The 20,325-nt window shown below is 38.6% G+C and overlaps 1 protein-coding gene across 2 annotated transcripts; it reads right to left on the bottom strand.

The window, feature by feature from the left end:
• Positions 1-350: 350 nt before the first annotated feature.
• LOC110953222 (deubiquitinase DESI2) lies at positions 351-20,323 on the bottom strand. 2 transcript variants are annotated; one of them, XM_022197107.2, is made up of 7 exons: positions 19,098-20,323; positions 17,701-18,091; positions 17,231-17,578; positions 10,392-10,464; positions 6,864-6,957; positions 6,634-6,775; positions 351-4,850 (listed from the first exon to the last, which is right to left on the bottom strand). In XM_022197107.2, the coding sequence occupies exons 3-7, from the start codon at positions 17,267-17,269 to the stop codon at positions 4,605-4,607; spliced, it is 594 nt and encodes a 197-aa protein (XP_022052799.1). In that variant the 5' UTR covers positions 17,270-17,578; positions 17,701-18,091; positions 19,098-20,323; the 3' UTR covers positions 351-4,604. The 2 variants fall into 2 exon arrangements, with proteins under 2 accessions (XP_022052799.1, XP_051813385.1); XM_051957425.1 differs by lacking the exon at positions 19,098-20,323 and having other exon boundaries at positions 17,701-18,233.
• Positions 20,324-20,325: the final 2 nt, after the last annotated feature.

Genomic DNA, 20,325 nt, shown 5'->3' with positions numbered 1-20,325 from the left:
TGATAACTTGATTCGACTTTGATTATTAAGAACTGCAACTAAGGTCTGGACAAAGTAGGACATTTTACAGCTTAAAAATAAACTTATTTCAAAAGAGAACTCTTGGCATTTTACTCTTCGGAAAGTGCTTGTTAATCATATACGTTAAAATTAAGAATTTACCAGTCAAGCTCTACTTAGATTAATGGTAAATGGTCTAACACTGTTGACATAATTTATATACCAACAAATCAAAACACTTTACCACTGTGATTAGAAAAAATCATATTATAAACAGCATTTCTCATTCATACACATAAATTAAACGTGGTATTTATGGTCCACCCACAACAGAAGAAACCAAACATGTCTTTGTATTCCGTCTCTTTATTCTAGTACTATCATCATTCTTGAAATTGTCTCGGGTTAGGAAAAGGAAATACAAGGTTTAGGTTGACACAGTACGATAGAAAAAAATACCTGTCTGGTCTGCTCGGTAGAAAGTGCCAGAGACTTCTGAGCATGTAACACTGACCGCTGTACAGCCCGACCCCTCAAACTGAAAATAAACCGAAAATCTGAACACAGTACCCTTGGTGAAATGTCAAAAGAAATAAATAAGGAAATAGCTTATTCAAGAACATGGAGAACAATGAATAATCTGCACTTTTGACCCCATTTATGAAGCAGGAATGAGGTGGCGGTCACGACTACGAGTTGTGTGATTTCCTTCCTGAGAAATGGCAGCTGTCCTTCAACACACTACGGCAGGAGGGCAAAGATTACAGTCAGGTGTGGCCTCTTTCTATTCGAGCAACAACAAAGAACCAACAAAATCAGCAGGTTAAAACAGTCAATGTTATTGTTTACCGGCATGTACTCTAAATATGATCACATTTTCCCTTTTTCCAAATCTGGTCTTTGAACTGCAACAAACCCAGTGTCTGACACAATCTCCTCCCAATGTTTTCTGTAAATATGAAAGAAATCAAACATGAAACTATGGTCTTAATTGAAAAGTTGTAAATTTTGGGAAATATGCTCTTTTCTATTCTTGATGAGAGATTGTTGCCACTGTTATGTACGCAATGGACTAGCTTAGCTTAGCATTAAGACTGGAAACAGGGTAAAACAGCTAGCCAAGGTCTGTCCAGTGGTAACAAAAACTGCCTAACAACTCTTTAAGTCTGTGAAGAGTCTCAGTTAGGTAATCCTGAGTGCTTCAGTCGAACACAACTGGACATACTTTTGATTCTTGACTTCATCCAAGAGGCTTTCTCAGTTCTAACCGACTAATGAGGAGTCTCCAAATCACATGGTGAATGGTACAGCTAAGGAGATCCAGCTCCTCAGCAGTCAACTTGTACCTAAAAGATACTGGACATGCTTTTGACGACAGTGGTGTCCACTTTCTGGACAAAGAAGACAAGAGAGAAGGAAGTCATCTATGTTTAACTGGAACAGCCATCTATAAACAGGAAGAGAATCCACAACACCACTTATCAGGTACTTATAAAGCAGTCCTTACATCTCTTTCCAGGAGTGAAGGAAGTTAACTATGCTAAACTGGAACAGCCAGTTCGAAACAGAAGGGAATCTATGACACCACTTATCAGGTACTTACAATGCAGTATTGAGATCCTTCCATAGGAGTGAAGAAAGCCATTTATGTTTAACCAGAACTGTTGTCTCTTAAAAGGAAGAGAAGTCTACAATGCCACTTATCAGTCCTGAGATCCCTTCCTTGAATGTTTCACAACCATTTACATCTCGAGGCACAGAGTCTTCGGTCGGCAACAGGCTGTTAGTAATGCGATTTGGAGGTGAGAATAAATACCTGGAATTCCCCACAGTCAGTTAGACCTCAAAAGCCTCGAAGAGGTGAAAAGTCTTCAAGAACCAAAACATCAGGTTCAGTTTTACTCGACTGAAGCACTTGGGAATCTACCATGTTTTCATATGGCTTACATTAAACGAAAGCGCAAAAAGTGGACTACTTCTTGGCTTCCAGAAGTCTCCATTACTGCACAGCTAGTCCGACTCACTGGATTTAAAGTAAATTTAAATTTATAACGCCTCATTTCAATAATCTAGTGTTTAATGGAAAGAAAAGCACTTCCTTCTGGCGCACAGTGCAGTCTCTGCGAAATCCACTGCAAAACTTTTAAATTTTCAACATATTTAAGGCAACAAACAGAAGGAGGAGTTTAGTGAACATATTGGTGATCACAGAGATTCCCATATGAATAAGTTCCAGCTGATTGTACACAGAGCTATGTAGACGCCTCGTTTATGCACAGTTTTGTTTAATGCCTACAGTTGTACCTGGTATCTACACTACCCCCTTACTGTTCGACATGAGGAAATGCATTTCTTTCGGACACACAGTGCGGTTGCTCTTAAGTTTTTCATTTACTCGAGGCAAATACCAGACATAGAAAGAAACAGCTTGAAAAACACATCAGAGATCACGGAGGCTCCAGTGGGAATAACTGGAGTTCTGGTTCCGTTTGACTCGCATACAAACACAAAGTCATGTTGAAACGGGGTGAACACCTTGTTGGAAATGGTGGTTGGACAATTGCCTGCAGCCACGGAAGAATTTTATCATTTTTTTAATCATTCATTTAATGGAAAATTCACATGGAGCACTACTGTGTCAAAACCAGGAGCAGGGATGTATAGAAAAGGTTAGGAATGAAAATTAGAAATGAGTTAGGCGGTTTGCCTGCCAGGTGTGAAGCCAGTTTTGCTAAATATTTAGTGACAAAGCATATGAATTGCTATGTCTGAAATCCACCATAAAAGTTTAAATTATTCAACATATTCCAGGTAAGATACAAACTGGAAGAAACAGAAGGAGTTTCTTCAGCACATCTGAGATCATGAAGGTTCCCATTAGAATGAATGTAGTTCTGGTTGACTGGACACGGAGCGTTGAAAATGGGGTGAAAGTCGGCCATTACTGCCAAACATTTTACACAGCATTCTCTTCTCGTTCTGCTATCTGCTTGTATCTGTTTTCAAAATCTCCTTAACCCATAAGAACCCACGGTGACACCAGTGTAACAAGAGTGTCCCAGTCTCTTCCTTGTAAAGCTTTATGTCTGACCTTAACTCATTAAGTCTTTTAAGGAAAAATGGGTCTGGGTTCTTATGGGTTAACTACAGGAAACAACAACAACCTCTGAGCAGCAACCTAAACATTGAAATTGACAGATTTAGAAGAAATGAGGCATGCTTGCTTGGTTTGCTTCCACCAAAACGATTCTATTTTGTAGGGGCATCACTGCTGCATCCTGGGCTTGGCACCCCTCAATACCATTGTGATTGGTTCAAAGAGATATTCAACCATGCCTGAGCGTTTTTGTACTCCCTATAGCAGGATTATAATGAGGTGCAGTCAGACCATTCTCTATAGCTTACACAGCACTGTGAAAATAGATCTGGCCACTACTCTGCAACTTGATCCCCCATAAAATGCATTTTTCGTCTCAGTTTTCATACAGATTAAACAAGTATGATATCACGTGTTAAACGGTGAAGGTGCTGGTAGGTGTCAGAGTCAGGCTAAGCTAGGCTAAGCTAGGCTAAGCTAGGTTAACTGGCTATAGCTTCGAGTTTACTGTTTCGGCACTAAACCTGATCTTCTCATCTAACTCTCATCAAGAAAGTAGATAAGTGCATTTCCCAAAAAAATCTTCAAGGACTTAAACGAGAACTCTGAATTCTGCTCTTCTGTCTCATGGCAGCTCGTGTTTAGACGTCCTGGAAGTTATCGCACCATTATAATATAAAGATCACTTAGATATAAAAGTGTAGACAAAAGAGGGTCACAAAGTCAGTGTTTGTCAGAGTAGCAGCTTGACTTTTCTTTGTGGCTCTGAGATGTTCACTGGGCTGCCCGAGGCTGAATGAACAGTTTAAACCAAACAGTATTTGCCCTTGATTGTTTACAACCGTCTATGAACTGGTTACGCCGGTTTGTTGTTTAAAACGAGCCCCGATTGAAAGAAAGGAAAGGAAAAGGAGAAGAAATGCTTGATGATTAGAGTCGTCTCAGCTTAAATAGACGTTTTGTCAAATTCTTTCAACATGCAACCTTAGGGAACAATCTTTAACCTGTCAACCCTCTAAAACGGCCAAAGAAAAAGTTCCACACAAAGAAAGCAGAGCCAACGTATCAACTGAAGGCCACATAGAGGTTATTGAACGAGAACTTGTTGAAATTGAGCAGATTAGCAGTTTTCCTGGTAATGTCACTATCAGGTGTCTACTTCTACAAAAGCAGCTCTGAAGGCAGGGCAGGGAACAAGGCTGACAAAGGTTTAAAAGTTTGTGGAAAAAGACTAATAATAACGTACTACAAACTTCAGATCTACAAGTGGTCAAAGTCTAAGCCGCCCTTCGTGGCTCAGGTGAAAGTTTGCCTCCATCATCTCGTCGTCTGAGAGGAAAAGCCGAGTTTCTGCAGCTCTGAACGTCTCTGGCAGCAGCTCTTCTCTTCGTTTTCCTGCCTCTTTACTCAGAGGACAAACAGCATGAGGTCAGGTGGTTGTTCGAGCCTACTGATGCCAGCAGCGGTGGCAGGAAGGCCTGGAGGTCAGTGCATGTGTGGGGGCAGTTCACACTCTGGTGTGGCGGCAGCTGTGGGAGGAGCCCGAGCCGGCGGCGGCGGCTCCGGACGGCGACGAAGGGTCCTCGTCGCTCGACTCGTTCTGCTCCTCTTTGTGCAGGCCGAGGCTGATGTGGCTCTGCAGGGCGGCCGGTGTTAGCCACTCCTTGGGCAGGCAGCTCTGCAGGAAGGGGATGCAGGAGCTGAAGTAGGCCAGTCTGTTGACCCAGCGAGGGATTTCCCGTCCGCACAGCAACTGAACAAAAGCAGAATAAATAATGACGTGAGATGGGTTAGGGTTAGGGTTAGGTCTCTCTTAGTTTAGGGGTCACATTCAGCCCAGTTTGATCTCAAGTGGGCCGGATCAGTAAAATCACAGCATAATAACCTAGAAATAACTACAATTTAGAATGTTCCCTTTCTTTTAGCGTAAAAATATTCACATTTAAGGAATTATCATCTTACAAAATATCATGAACAACCTGACATTTCTTAAGAAAAATCAGTTCAGTTTCATCAACATTCTGCCTCTGTTTGTCATTTATACATTACAACTTACAGATCACAGAGTGTCAACAAAGAAACACAACATTTACTCACAGGTGTCTGGAACTGAATGATATACTGTTTTACTTTATCATCAAAAAGGCAAAAGTTAGACAAAAAAGACAAAAAACAACAAAAAGAAGACTAAATATTACACAAATGAGATGCAATATTACAAAAACAAGACACAAAATGACAAAAAATGAGAAAAACAACACGAAACGAAACAAAAAAGAGACAAAATTTGACAACAAGCTACAAAGCAACAAAACAAACGGACAAACGACAAAACCAGACAAAAAACACAAAACAAAAAAAATGGCACACCAACAATGAATAAAGCCAAACACAAGGTGACAAAAATAAGACAAAAAACACAAGTGACACCAAAAAGGAAACACAAAATGGCAAAAACCAGAAACAAAATGACAAAAACATGAGACAAATGACAAAAGCCAGAAAAAAAAACAACAAAAACAAGACAAAATATTACAAAAATGAGACACAAAATGACAAAAGAACAATGAGCAATCTAGTATTTAACTAACAAAAGACAATAATAAAAACTTAAATACAAAGTATAGCAGAATAAAATTAAATTCATCGAGTTTAGTAAAACAAAAAATGTGCAGACTAGATAAATAAAGTGCACTCAGATTTCAGAGATTAATTAGAACTGGTTGACTAAAATAGAAGATGAAACATTTAGAATTACATTATTTTGATAAAATATCACATTTCTGAGCTTAGATTTAGCAAATTTTCACAATGGAACCAAATGTCACACAATCAGTTCATGAAGTCTTAGAAAAGTAGAAAATCCCATGATTCCTTCTGTTTTTACAGTTTCTGGCTCCGATAAATGATGTAAATTTAAGGAAAACTCGTAAGTGGGTTTTGGGGTTCAGAAGGCTGTTAAACATCAGACAAATCTCCATTAAATTTTCATTTCTTTGTTTGTGTAACTTAAAATCTTTAAGTATGAACAAAGTTAAACTTGTTTTACTGTGTTTATATCTGTGCAACTGTCACATTTATTGTCAAAAGGGAAGGTATTACATATAAATTAACCATTATACAAATGTGTTTGTGTTCATTTAAACTTGAAGTAAAGAAAAAGTTCGTCTTGGTTGTTTAATGTTTATGTTAGCAGTCGCTTCTAGTTCCTGTCCTGCTGGATTCATCCTGACTGTAATAAATGTAATGGAAATCAATCAATGGCTGTTGAGATGTTTCCGCCTGGATCTAAATGGTGTGCTGCTGACGCTGCAGTTTTGCTCATTTAGTTGCCTGGAAGAACGAGCTGAACAACTGCGATGATGTTTCCTGACCTGAGACATCTCCTCATGATGCCTTCACTGACCTTCATGTATAAATTTGTTGGCGTGGCCCTTTAAATACGCTGCTGTGTACAAACTTCTGTGTAACAGGATCTTTTTGTGTATTTATAGCTGCTGCTCGGCCCTGGAGGAACGACGGCGTACGAGACTGACCTCAGACAGCGAGGAGGAGAAGTGGTTGCAGTTTTTGTGCATTAGATGGTAGGCGTTCCCTTTGAACTCTTTACCGAGCTCCTCCATGATTTTATCTATGTCCTCCTCTGTGAAGTCCGTGGTGCCCAAAACAATGGCCTCCCTGTTTAAAAAAAACACACAGAGTTATATCAGCGGCACTTAAAACTGCATGGCAGCGCTCTGTTTGCAGAAATGGGGGCGAGGCTCACTTGAATTTGAACGTCTCTCCCAGTTCGGCGGCATTTCCGGGGTTGATTTCAAAGATGCCGCTGAAAGGGTACGGATGGCCGCCGTATGCAAATTCTGCAGGGGACAGACGACGCAAAAAAACACAGGTTAGCGCCTCGACTGGAGGCTGTAATTACACAGAAGCAGGCGATTAATCACTGACACGCCGTGCTTAAATCATTAGGCTGATTGCAGGCCTCTGTGCTGCGTTTACAGCGGTGTAATGGAAAACAGTGATGAACGCCGGGGGAGCAGCTCAGACTTAAATAGTTCACTATTAAACTTCACATTCATTCTGACTGGAGCAGCACTGAGCAGCAGATGTGCTGCAGAGGAGGAAGAAGCACTCAAAGATGAAGTAGATGGACAAAGCAATGTGGTCAATAATATGATGAAGCAGTAATTCGTGCTTCGTATGTAAAATTTACAAGAATTTTGCTATAAAGAAGTGTACTGACGCATGCGCTGTTCTTAGAATGCTATTGTATTTTGATGCGCTTTACTAAATAGTCTACTTTTTGCTTCATTTTCTCACTAATTACTTAATAAATTAACCTTTTACACATAAAACATAGAAGGAAATCGATATAATAAGACTCATTTTGACAGATTCAATTCTCCAACAGCGCATAAATAAAGGAGTTAAGCCAACTAGCATGATAAAATACTACATTTAGAGTAGTATAACATTCACAGAGGTAATTTTTCTATACTTTAAGTACATTTTATGACACAATATTATATTATAAAATATAAATACTACATATATAATGTTATATTTTTCTTTGGTGATATTTTCAATGCAGGATTTTCACTTTAAGCACATTTTTTTGGGTGGGTATTTTCCTATTTCTGTTACTTTATATCTCCACTCTACTACATTTCAGGAGGAAATATTGTAGTTTTTACTTCACGTCATTTATTTGACAAGTATATTTACTCATTACTTTGCAGATTTAGTTCAAAGTCGCTCTCCAGCTGTCGATTTAACCCAAAAACACTCATCTCTGTGTATTAAAATTGTAGGCTTTTGTCCTCGAAAATGATCCCTTTCTGCCTCTAGATGACTTCTACACCATTTCTTCATCTAGAATGTCTCATTTTCCGCTCAAATGTTCCACCACTAGTTGCAGCTCGAGCACACCAGCTCACCTACAACTCTTTTCAAACACCGTGAAACTACTTTGCGTTACACAGAGGTAAGTTTTAATAATGAAATAATTCTGCCACACATGTTGAAAACAATTCTGGAGAAGAATAATGATACAGGAAGCCCAAACCTGCAACGTGACGCGATTGGTTCTTTAGGTTTGTGACATATGAAACCCTGTAAATCTGAATCTGTGTTTTTGAGATGGTCATCAGTACACTGTAGTTTCAAGGCTTATTGTGCTCATGATGTTTCAGCATATAAAAACAATATATGCGTATGTTAACATGGTAAAAAAAGGGAATATTTTGTAACAGAAAATGTGATTAATACTGATGTAATAATATAAATTCAGATAAAATTTCACTGATCCCTAAAGCAGCAGATTCGCTAAATTAAGCAGCTAAATCACCTTTTACAGCTTCAGTATTAAAGTAATAAATACACTGACTGAAAAATGATAATAAAACAAGATAATATAGATTATTCTGGAGCATCTCATTTCCCATCATGAACACGTTTACTCTTTGTTCCATATTTTGATGCTGAAACTTTTCGTACTTTTATGTGAGTAAAATATTTAAAGCATGACTTTTACTAGTAACAGAGGACTTGTACACTATGGAGTTGCTACTTTTACTAAAAATCTACGAACTTCTTCCACCTCTTCTTTTAATGGCGTATCACTGTTTTATTCTTGCAGTGTTATTAGTTTTACTTAAACCTTAGATGCGTAAGTGGGTCAAAAATGACCCGTTGAGGTTGTTTTCTTTCAATATCCTTGCCATGAAAAGTTTTTATCGTTTCATTTTCCAGCTATTAGTCAAAAAACATGTTTTTAATGTCATTCCATTTAAATTTTTAAGTTGACTTTTACACTTTTAAAGAAATTGTAACATTTGTATTACTACCCCAAGCTCTTTATCACTGATAATGTCATAAAACAGGTGATGAAGTGCACAAACTAGGAGGAAAAGAGTGGAAAAATGTCAACAAAGTAGATGTTGGCATTCTTGTATTGCTGTTCTGAGTAATATTCTTCTTTTTCAACTGGCAAAATGTTTTTTAAAATAGTGAAAAAGAAACATATTTCAAATAAAATCATTCTTGTTTGGACAAAAATATGATACAAACAATAATTCAAATCAATATTCTAAACCAAAATGACAAAAATGGCATAAAAACACATTGATTCTTATATGGGTCATTTTTGACCCACTTATCAAAGAGTGTAGGGTCCAATCAGTGGAGCATCTTAGGGTTAAATAGAGGAGCTGATTCCTGTTTTCATCACTGATTTAAACATAGCAGTTTTACTACATTAGTTAAGCAAAAGGAGCAATACTCTGCGACAGGTACAAGATATAAATGTCTGCAAAATGTCATTAAAATAGTAATAAAGACACTCTTTATGGAGCAGAACAGCTCATGTAAGTGCTACTTTATTATCAAATTATCATTTTTGATACATGACTGTGTGAGCAGAATCTCAATGCTGTGCTATTCTACTTCTTTTATGAGTTTTTATACCACTGCGCATCATTTTGTTAATGTTATTTCAGTAAAATTTGAATCCATAAGCAAACTAGTAACTAGATCTGTGGCGTAAAACGTAATACTAACCACTGCGATGTAGTAAAGTAACTCAAATGGTGCATATTTATCGTAAAAGTATGTGAAACTCCTTCAAAAACATCCTGAAAATGCCTGATCATCACTCTTTTATTATTATCACAGTCACATAATGTAAAAATGTGCAGATATTCTGTCCAAAAGATGGATTCAGGTGCTTTTATTGCCATATTTTGCAGTGTAAGCTTTCAAAACGGTGAGATTTCTGGTTTCTGTCCTGTCAGCAACGCTATATTAACTTCAATATGACTAAAGTTATGGGTCATGATGCAAAAATAGGCTGCAAACTCAGGATATTACACAGAAATTCAACAAAAGGAGCGATTTGTTGGCCTCATACGGAGCGTACTTTCACTATCGTCATATTTCTTGGCGCGCGGAGCCAATATTTCTAGTTTGAAGGGCATAATGGATTCCCAGTGATCCAGTTTCACGCTGGTTTCTGCCTCTATTTTCAAACCACACACACACACACACACACACACACACACACACACACACACACACACACACACACACACACACACACACACACACACACACACACACTCTGACTCAGTGGTGATTCAACCCAGAGAAACGGGGTCACGTTATTAGGAGCTCAACTCCACGTTCCATTTTTAAAACCACACTTCGTCCACGAAAGCAGACGGCGATCAGACATTCGGGTCCGAGTTCGACACGAACTCTGAGGAGGCTTCAGAGAAAGGAAGGAGCTCCATCTTACCTCGGCCGTAAATCTCGATGCCTGAGTGGAAGACTCCAATTCCCAGATTGGAAGTGTATTCGTTGATCCAGTACTGCAGAGTAACGGGGAGACACAGAAAAAACAAACATAAACGGCGCTGTCATTATAAATAAAGCAGATTATACAGTCTAATACAGGAGTAACTGTGCAATATTTAACCATGAAAGCTGTGAAATTGTTTAAACACGACCCACTGCTTCAGACATTGCTGCTGTCAGTCAGTATTTGCATTTTTATGTTCTATTTTCACACTGCATTTATTCAAGTCTCATGTCTTGTTTGCCTTAAGCAGCTTTTTTGTTGTTTTTTTATAGTACAATTTTGTTTTATTGTTAATATAATAACAATAAAGCTATGACTACTACTAATAGAAGATTGCTAAATAAGAATGCACTTCACATATTGTTTTCTGTTAGAAGAACAGTTTCAAATTTTGGCCGTTTTTGGAAATACGCTCCTTCCTGATGCCACTATGTTGAGTCTGTATAGTAAATATGAAGCAGGGGGTTCGTTAGCAAACACTAGAACAAAAATCTGAATAAATGTAGAAAAAATGTGGATAAGTGGAGGTATTATTTTTTGGTTTGCTTTGGTATGTTTGTTTTGTTGTTGTTTTGAATATTTTATTATTATGGCTTTTTTCCCCTCGTGTCCGAAATAAAACAATAAAACATTCATTCATTCATTTATTAATAAAATGCTTTACTATTCTGGTAGATAGTTAATCAAAAACAAACTATTTTTTAAAAATCATGAAAAATATAACCATCTGATAAAAATACAGTGTTTTTGCACGGATAAAATACAAATTTTAACCTTAATTTTACAAATGATCATGTGTATTTTTTGTTTTTTTAATGTTCAAATGAGACATTTCTCTAACTGTTTTAATTATTTCTTGTACATTTTGTGTCTTCTGTTTCTTAAATAAAAAAAATTTTCATGAATTTATCAAGGGGAAAAATCAGTGCATAAAAATTCCCCATAATGTGTGAAAATGCCATAAAGTGATGTAGAAAACACATAAAGTATATTAAATTCCATAAATTTTCACCAAAACCAAGTGTCTGATGATCAAACTGGTTTAATGAAGAATATTAAATTATCAAAAATATAATAACAAACACAAATAAATCAAATGAGATAGATGCAGACCTTACCAGATACGGCATGATGGAAAATTTAAGCAAAATTGTTGAATTGTACATAAAAATATTTATAGGGCCTGAATATTCAGGCCCTATTAAAGACGAATATCCGGATATTCGTTCCACCCCGTAACGTCCGACGGGGGGGGGGGACGGGGGGGGGGGGGGGGGGGGGGGGAATATTCGGATCCATTTGTGTGGTTCGTGCGGCGGCGTGGCAGCAGAGACGGCCCGAATAGTCGGATCCGTTCGTCTGGTCTCCCGGGTCCACATTTTGCCCTCGTTTAGTCTTCAGTTAAACTGAAGAATTCCCAAACACCGGTCTTCAGCATCTTGTCTTGTGTTTATGCAACGAAGTGAAGCGTGGCTTCAGAGGCGGCAGCCACAAACACGAATGGAGGAGCCGAAATGAGCCGAAGAACACGGCGGGATGAGCCGAAATGGGCCGAAGGCGCAGGGAAGAGACGAGCTCCGAGATTTTCGTCTGGGGGGAGGAGGGGGTGATCACATCAACATATGTGTATATGTTATAGACATGTGTGTATATGTTTATGTGATCACAGGACGAGACGAGCCGATGTGGGCCGAAGGCGGAGGGAAGACAATAATGCTGCATATTCTTTCCGCCCAGTGACATTCGACGGCAGCAGTGGGGGGGGCCGACATTCAGATACCACATTAATATCCGGATAGTGCCGTAGCGAACGAATATTCGGATATTCGGGATATTCGGGTCCAGCCCTAAAAAATTATAAAGAAAACTTATTGTTGTCGAAAACTTAGAAAAATAAAATCAATGAAAAATTACAAATATGTAGCATAAATATACTAAACTGCTCCCAATATATGTGAAAATGTCAAAAACAGTCTTTCTAATGTATTTAATGTCCCTTTTTACTGCTTATTTTGTCATTTTGAAAATTTTTGCTTATTTTTTGCATGTTTTTTTTCTGAACACTTGAAATTTCTTATTCTCTGTAATGACTTTGTGTTTACATAAAGGTTAAGAGCATTTTAGAAACCCTTTTTCTCCTGCATTTTACTGCAAACGTTCAGTTATTGTGGCTTTAATTTAGGAAGTCTCACTCAGACTTCCCAGCATGCACCGTGCACAAAACACCTCGACAGATTTACAATCAATAACGCTCCCTGGACAAAAGGGAGGAAAATTTACCATCAGGATGGAGATAATTCATGCAGCGTCCCCTACTCCCCCCACCGACGCCCCTGAGAAAACGTGCTAAGAGCTACCTGCACTGGCCCAGCTGTCCCCTATTAATAATGAAACACGTTTCCGGGCTGCAGTAATACAATAAAAGCATTTGCACCACATTACTTTGTGTCAACAGCCTCGGCTCGTGTTTCTGGGACAGATGGGAGCTTCAAACCAAACAAGGAAAGCCCTCAGCTTCCTGGAAGAAAGGAGAGAATCTTCCCTTTAAGTGGAATCAGATCAAAAAATGAGCTTCAGCGTTTGTCTTTGTGAAATCATCACAACATTGATCTCACATCGACTGATCCTCTCTCTCTTCCTGCTGCTTCTTTCTCCAGTTCTTGTGTTTAATTTCCAGCTAAAAGTATTTAACTCTGACCTCAGGATCACTTTCTGTCGGTTCGACAACCTCCCTGTGACCCGTTAAGTCGGCGGCAGGACGGAGCAACGCTGGATTTTAATCAGCTGTTTGAGCAGCTGCTGCTCCTGGGGTCCTCGTCTGGGAGGCACCAGTGCATCTGGTTTAATGTTAGGGTTAGTCGCTGCATTTGTCTGATTTCTGGTGATCCCTGCACAAACTGTGAGTTTGTATTGTTTTGTGCAACTTCTCGAAATGTGGAGGAAGTTATGAAAGCTTGGAAATCACAGCACTTGTAGAAATATTTAAAGAAAATGGAGGGATTTGGTTTTGTGACACTTCATAAATCAACTCAACTGAGGAGATTCTCTCATTTTCTGTCCTATTTTATGTAATTTCTTGTCTTCTGTTGCGTAAATAAAGATATTTCCAGTGTTAATTGATGCAGAAACACACAAATTGGGGCAAAAAATTTGACCAAAAAATAAGTGGTTGAAGCTAAATTTATGCCCAACATAAAAAGTACATGAACACGTAAAAGAAAAATACAAAATTCAATTTTCTAACACTTCATTGCTTTAACTATCAACTCAACAGTCTAATTAATCCTGTACGTTTAATCTTAGACATTTTATCTATCAAATGTCACAGAAAATGCACAAATTGCTGCATAAAAATCCATTAAAATGCAAAAGATTGAATGGTTTGATGCTAAATCTATGCCCAAGACAAAAGAAGTACATAAATAATTCAAATAAAAAGGGGAACACTGTCATACTTAAAATATGAACTCATTTGAGGCCTTTTCTTATTATTCTTATTATTTTATGTCGTTTGGTGTTTTCTTTTACATTAACTTAGACATTTAGACCATAAATTGATGCAGGAAAGACACGAATTGGTGCATAAACATTCACTAAAATGCAAAAGGTTGAATGGTTTGATGCTAAATCTATGCCCCCTAAGTATGTAAATAAGTCCAATTAAAATAGGACATTCAGCCTAGTAACACTTTAATGGGGTTATGAAGAAGTCATGAAGTAGACTTTGAGCTAAAGGTGCTTGTTAATAAATAATCTGTCACAAAAACCACTAGTTTATTCTGCTGAAATATATAATAGTTTATTATAAATCATTTATTACACTTCTAATGAGTGAAAATGGGGATTAATTCTGTGGCGACATGAGGAAGAATATCCAGACAGAAGCTGTTCAGCAGTTCAGTGTGAGAGCTGGAATCTGAATGAAGACTGTTGTTCTTTTCTGCTGTTTGTGTAAACGTGTTTGTGTAAACGTGTGTTTGTGTAAACGTGTGTTTGTGTAAATGTGTGTTTGTGTCAACGTGCGTTTGTGTAAACGTGTGTTTGTGTCAACGTGCGTTTGTGTAAACGTGCGTTTGTGTAAACGTGCGTTTGTGTAAACGTGCGTTTGTGTAAACGTGCGTTTGTGTAAATGTGTGTTTGTGTAAACGTGTGTTTGTGTAAATGTGTGTTTGTGTAAACGTGTGTTTGTGTAAACGTGTGTTCGTGTTAACGTGTGTTCGTGTAAACGTGCGTTCGTGTAAACGTGCGTTTGTGTAAACGTGCGTTTGTGTCAACGTGTTTGTGTAAACGTGTGTTTGTGTAAATGTGTGTTTGTGTAAACGTGCGTTTGTGTAAACGTGCGTTCGTGTAAACGTGCGTTCGTGTAAACGTGCGTTTGTGTCAACGTGCGTTTGTGTAAACGTGTTTGTGTAAACGTGCGTTTGTGTAAACGTGCGTTTGTGTAAACGTGTGTTTGTGTAAACGTGTGTTTGTGTAAACGTGTTTGTGTAAATGTGTGTTTGTGTAAACGTGTTTGTGTAAATGTGTGTTTGTGTAAACGTGTGTTTGTGTAAACGTGTGTTTGTGTAAATGTGTGTTTGTGTAGACGTGTGTTTGTGTAGACGTGTGTTCGTGTAGACGTGTGTTCGTGTAAACGTGTGTTTGTGTAAATGTGTGGTTGTGTAAATGTGTGTTTGTGTAAATGTGTTTGTGTAAACTTTTGTTTGTGTAAATGTGTGTTCGTGTAAACGTGTGTTTGTGTAAATGTGTGTTCGTGTAAACGTGTGTTTGTGTCAACGTGTTTGTGTAAATGTGTGTTTGTGTAAACGTGTGTTCGTGTAAACGTGCGTTTGTGTCAACGTGCGTTTGTGTAAACGTGTTTGTGTAAATGTGTGTTTGTGTAAACGTGTGTTTGTGTAAACGTGTGTTTGTGTAAACGTGTGTTTGTGTAAATGTGTGTTTGTGTAGACGTGTGTTCGTGTAAACGTGTGTTTGTGTAAATGTGTGGTTGTGTAAATGTGTGTTTGTGTAAATGTGTTTGTGTAAACTTTTGTTTGTGTAAATGTGTGTTCGTGTAAACGTGTGTTTGTGTAAATGTGTGTTCGTGTAAACGTGTGTTTGTGTCAACGTGTTTGTGTAAATGTGTGTTTGTGTAAACGTGTGTTCGTGTAAACGTGTTTGTGTAAACGTGTGTTCGTGTAAACGTGTGTTCGTGTAAACGTGTGTTCGTGTAAACGTGTGTTCGTGTAAACGTGTGTTTGTGTCAACGTGTTTGTGTAAATGTGTGTTTGTGTAAACGTGTGTTCGTGTAAACGTGTTTGTGTAAACGTGTGTTCGTGTAAACGTGCTTGTGTAAACGTGTGTTTGTGTAAACGTGTGTTTGTGTAAATGTGTGTTTGTGTAAACGTGTGTTCGTGTAAACGTGTGTTTGTGTAAACGTGTGTTCGTGTAAACGTGCTTGTGTAAACGTGTGTTTGTGTAAACGTGTGTTCGTGTAAATGTGTTCGTGTAAACGTGTGTTCGTGTAAACGTGTGTTCGTGTAAACGTGTGTTCGTGTAAACGTGTGTTCGTGTAAACGTGTGTTTGTGTAAACGTGTTTGTGTAAACGTGTTTGTGTAAACGTGTTTGTGTAAACGTGTGTTTGTGTAAACGTGTGTTTGTGTAAATGTGTGTTCGTGTAAACGTGTGGTTGTGTAAATGTGTGTTTGTGTAAACTTTTGTTTGTGTAAATGTGTGTTCGTGTAAACGTGTGTTTGTGTAAATGTGTGTTCGTGTAAACGTGTGTTCGTGTCCCATGAACTGAAGGAACAGTGATGGAGGTCAAAGGGTTGAGGGAGTCTCTTGTGTGGAGTATAGAACGGAATTCTTCCCATTCATGACTCAAAATTGCATAATTAGAGAAAAATAATGACACAAAAATAATTCTTGCTGTCAAACTTATTTCGTTATTTTTGGTTGAATGACTCTGAATTCTCTTAACTATTAATTTTAATGAGTTAATCTCAAATTTGAAACAGTGAATCACAAGTTTTACCTTAATATCTTAAAATATTTACTCAATATCTGACAGTTTTGTTGAAATACATGACAAGTATGACTTAGTGAATCTTAATAAATCTCATTCTTTGCAGTAAAATTAAATTCTCATATATTTTTGATTCATTATTGCATAATTAATGACTGAGGGAGCCTCCTGTGTGGAGTATAAAATGGAATTTTCCCATTTTTGACTTAAAACTACATAATTAAGCAAAGATAATGAGTCAATATTTCCATTTATTGGCAAATTTATTTCACTATTTTGGTTTAATAACTCTGAAAACTTCATTTTAATAAGTTAATGTCAGTTTTGAAACAGTAAACAAGAGTTTTAACTTAAAATTTGGACTTATAATACATGCCAAGTGTGACTTAGTAAATCTTAATAAATCTCATTTTTGACACATGCTCAAAATGTCACCAGACGGTAACTTGTCCAGCTAGATGAAGCCTACATTTATGCTTTGCAACACAATGCATGTCTGCAGTGAACCAGATGAGGCCACACACTGAACACACAGGCAGCCTCTTCTTCACTTAGTGTTGCAGTAAATCTTTGAGGGAGGGTGTGACTGAGCCTCACCAAATTACAGGCAAAAATATGCTGTTTTAGTATAGTAAAGTGGTGAAAATATTGAAATAACGTGAATTTATTTATATAGACTTGCAATAGTGACTGTTTTTTTCCATTGGACAATAGCTGTGAAGTGAACAAGTGGGTTGATTCTCTTCAACGAGGACAATAAAAGTGGCTTACCATATCATACACGTTAAGGATGACAGGTTCATTGGCCATGGTTTAAACCTGAGCAGGACAGGACGGACCTCTACACCCCGGGGAAGTCACGGGGCCACAGGGCGGACGGCGGCAGCAGCAGGGGCGGGCAGACTTGTGCTGGAGGCTCGCTGGCTGCTCTTCCCCCCGCAGGGCGCACACGACATGGACGCACGGCTCTGCGCGTAAAACCCTGGAAAACGTCCACAGAAACTTGACAACTCCGGCTTTAGAAGGACGCCACATGCAGGGGCATCACGGCGGAGAAAGAAGCCTCAGATCCCGGCGGGGCAGAGCTGGCTGCAGCGGCCCATCTCCGGAAATTATCTCCTGGAAAAAAAAACAAAAAAAATCGATGCTGGCGGGAGGCGAAATTAATCAAAACATCAGATCATTTGTGATAGTGTGATCCAGAAGCGAAGAAAGGGGGGGGGGGGGGGGAAGGGGCCTACATAAACGTGGAGAGACGCGAAGCCTCCTGTTCTGAAGCACCAATGTCGACGGCGGAGGCGGAGTGCGGGCCATTTTTACGCGGAGGATGATGGAGCAGCTGCGGGAGAGGACTCCTGGGCCACGGTGGGTAATTACAGCTGATGGAAGCGGCTCACCAGCAGCATCCCCGGCCGGTGCCGCTCCTCCTCCAGCTGCTGGCCACCATCCAGCCCGAAGCTCCCCGACATGACTCCTCCGAACCAAACCCCGGATCAGAAAGTGGCCACGAGCAGCCGAGATGCGTCCGCTCGGTGAGTCCGTCCGTCGGCTCTGTGCGGCTGTTCTCCGGCTCTGCCTCCCTGTGATTACATCATATCTGCCTCAGAGGCTTCCTCACAGCTGATGGAGCCGCTGGTGGGAGAGAAGCAGCACTGTTGGTTACTAAAGACACCGAATTCTGTCCAACACGCACATCCAGAACTTTAATTTCAGATCCATTTGCGTAAAATACATAGATTTGAGTGTAAAAGTGCATTTTTTGCACTCACTATGACAAAGAAAACAAGCAAATCCAGCTATATATATAGCAGCAAAACAAACAACAGGTCTTGCATTTTATTTTGGTAACAAATCTGCTTTTATTTTGAAGGTACCATCAGGATTTTTATCTGAAAGTCTTGAAAATTCCTCGATATTTTTACAGCGAGTCAAAAATGTCACATTAGATCAAAAATGTGCTGATTTAACAAGTCAATCATGTGATGTAACATGTTAAAATTGTCATATCTGGGTCTACACTGTAGGATTTTAAGTTTTTCTATTTTAAAATTGCCCTCATTCCCTCCAAACCTAATTAAAAAATAATTCAAACATTACATATAAAGAGTTGACTTGGTTAAAAAAAAGCACACAACATATTCGGCTACATAAGCACATCCAGCAGTTCTATTTCACATACACTTGTGTAAAATGATGGATTTGATCATAAAAGTGTATTTTTTGCACTCATTTTAACAGAAAAATCTTTAAAATCCAGTTATATACACAGCAATAAAACAAACATTATTTTGGTAACAAATCCGCTTTTATTTTGAAAATGCCGTCAGGATTTTTAACTGAAAGTCTTGAAAATTATTCATTACCTCATAATTTCTAACATTTATGACACTAAGTCAAAAATGTTGTCATATTAGATCAAAAAATGTGCTATTTCTATGTCAGTAATGATATTTATCAAGATTTACTAAGTCAAACATTTTGCGTAACATGTTAAAATAGCCAGAATCTTAGTCAAAGTCACTTAAAACCATTTCAAACCGGACACACATCCCAAAACCATCTCTGTAAACAATTGTAAGTATGAAGTCCATGATACAGTTGTGTTACTGCTGTGATCAGGAAGAGAACAACTTATTACCTGCTATGGAGAGACAATTTGTCAGGATGGTCAAGAGTCAACCAAGAATCCGTTAAAAGCAGATCTTCCTCCAGAGGCAGCATCTTAAGGCTCGACTGAAGTTTGCTGCTGATCACATGGAACAGAAAAGACCTTCTGGAGGAGAATTTTGTGGTCAGATTAAACAAAAAATGAGCTATTCGGCCACAATGACCAGAAATATGCTTGGAGTAGATGAGGTGAGGCCTTCACACCAATCCTACCATCAGGCATGGTGGTGGCAGCATCATGCTCTGGGGCTGCTTTACACAAAGAAGATGGAATATAGAAAAAAGACCAAATGCCTCCACATTCTTCTGGAAACCCTGAAATCTTCAGACACAAGGTCGAGTCGTTGGACACAGTTGGGTTCCATCAAGATAATGACTCAAAATAAACATCAAAAGTGGTATAAAGATGACAAAATCAGGCTGGAATTAAAGTTTTAGACTGGCCAAAATGACTTAAATCCCATCAAGAACTTGTGGACAGACCTGAAGAAACAAGTCTGTGTCAGAAAGCCAACAAATTTAGTTGAATTGTATCGATTCGGCCAAGCAAAGGGTCAAAGATACAACCAGAAACTTGTGGATAGCTACCAAAAGAGTCTAGTTGAGGGGAAAACAGCCAAAATCCATAACCTTTCTTCTGAAAACTGCTGTACAAATACAGTTATTAAAGAACATGTATGAGCTAGTAAATAAGAAATTACTAGTTAATACTGCAACGTTCAATTTTTGCATAGGAAAAAAAAATCAACCTACTTTCTTGTCTTCAACCCAATAGATATGAGTTGCAGTTCAGTTTCAACGACCCCCACCGATACAACGACCATCGTTGAGTAGTCAGATGAGTTTTGGTATCGGTCAATGGAATAAAAGCCCTGGACACACTTCACAGAGGTTTTAAGGATGAGGCAACACCAACCACTACCAGAACTGAAGAAGCCTCTTGGATGAGAGGTGAAACATCTTCAAGGAACTGTGGATTGATTTAAACTACTCTGGATAACCATGACCTGGATGAATGAGAACCTACAGATATGTTGCAGTTCAGTATTTTTGAATTCAGACCTCTAAACTTATATTTAAGACTTCTCTGATTTAACACCTCACACTCTTGACTAGTTACCTCATAATACTTCAGTTACACCTCATAATCAAGTAACTGGCTCGTAATTCTGATTCAAGACCTCTTATATTTGAATTTC

The sequence above is a fragment of the Acanthochromis polyacanthus genome, chromosome 1, assembly GCF_021347895.1.
Source record: "Acanthochromis polyacanthus isolate Apoly-LR-REF ecotype Palm Island chromosome 1, KAUST_Apoly_ChrSc, whole genome shotgun sequence".
In the NCBI taxonomy this organism is placed as follows: Eukaryota; Metazoa; Chordata; class Actinopteri; family Pomacentridae; genus Acanthochromis; species Acanthochromis polyacanthus.
The sequence above is the reverse complement of the archived record's forward strand: the minus strand, read 5'-3'. Positions and strand labels throughout refer to the sequence as shown.

Bases quoted from the DNA above. Each gene is read 5' to 3' on its own strand.
- LOC110953222 (XM_022197107.2), bottom strand. From the start codon at position 17,269: ATGGCCAATGAACCTGTCATCCTTAACGTGTATGATATG. The intron at 10,465-17,230 runs GTAAGCCACTTT...GTTACTCTGCAG, and splicing joins TCCTTAACGTGTATGATATG to TACTGGATCAACGAATACAC. The intron at 6,958-10,391 runs GTAAGATGGAGC...TGTCCCCTGCAG, and splicing joins CATCGAGATTTACGGCCGAG to AATTTGCATACGGCGGCCAT.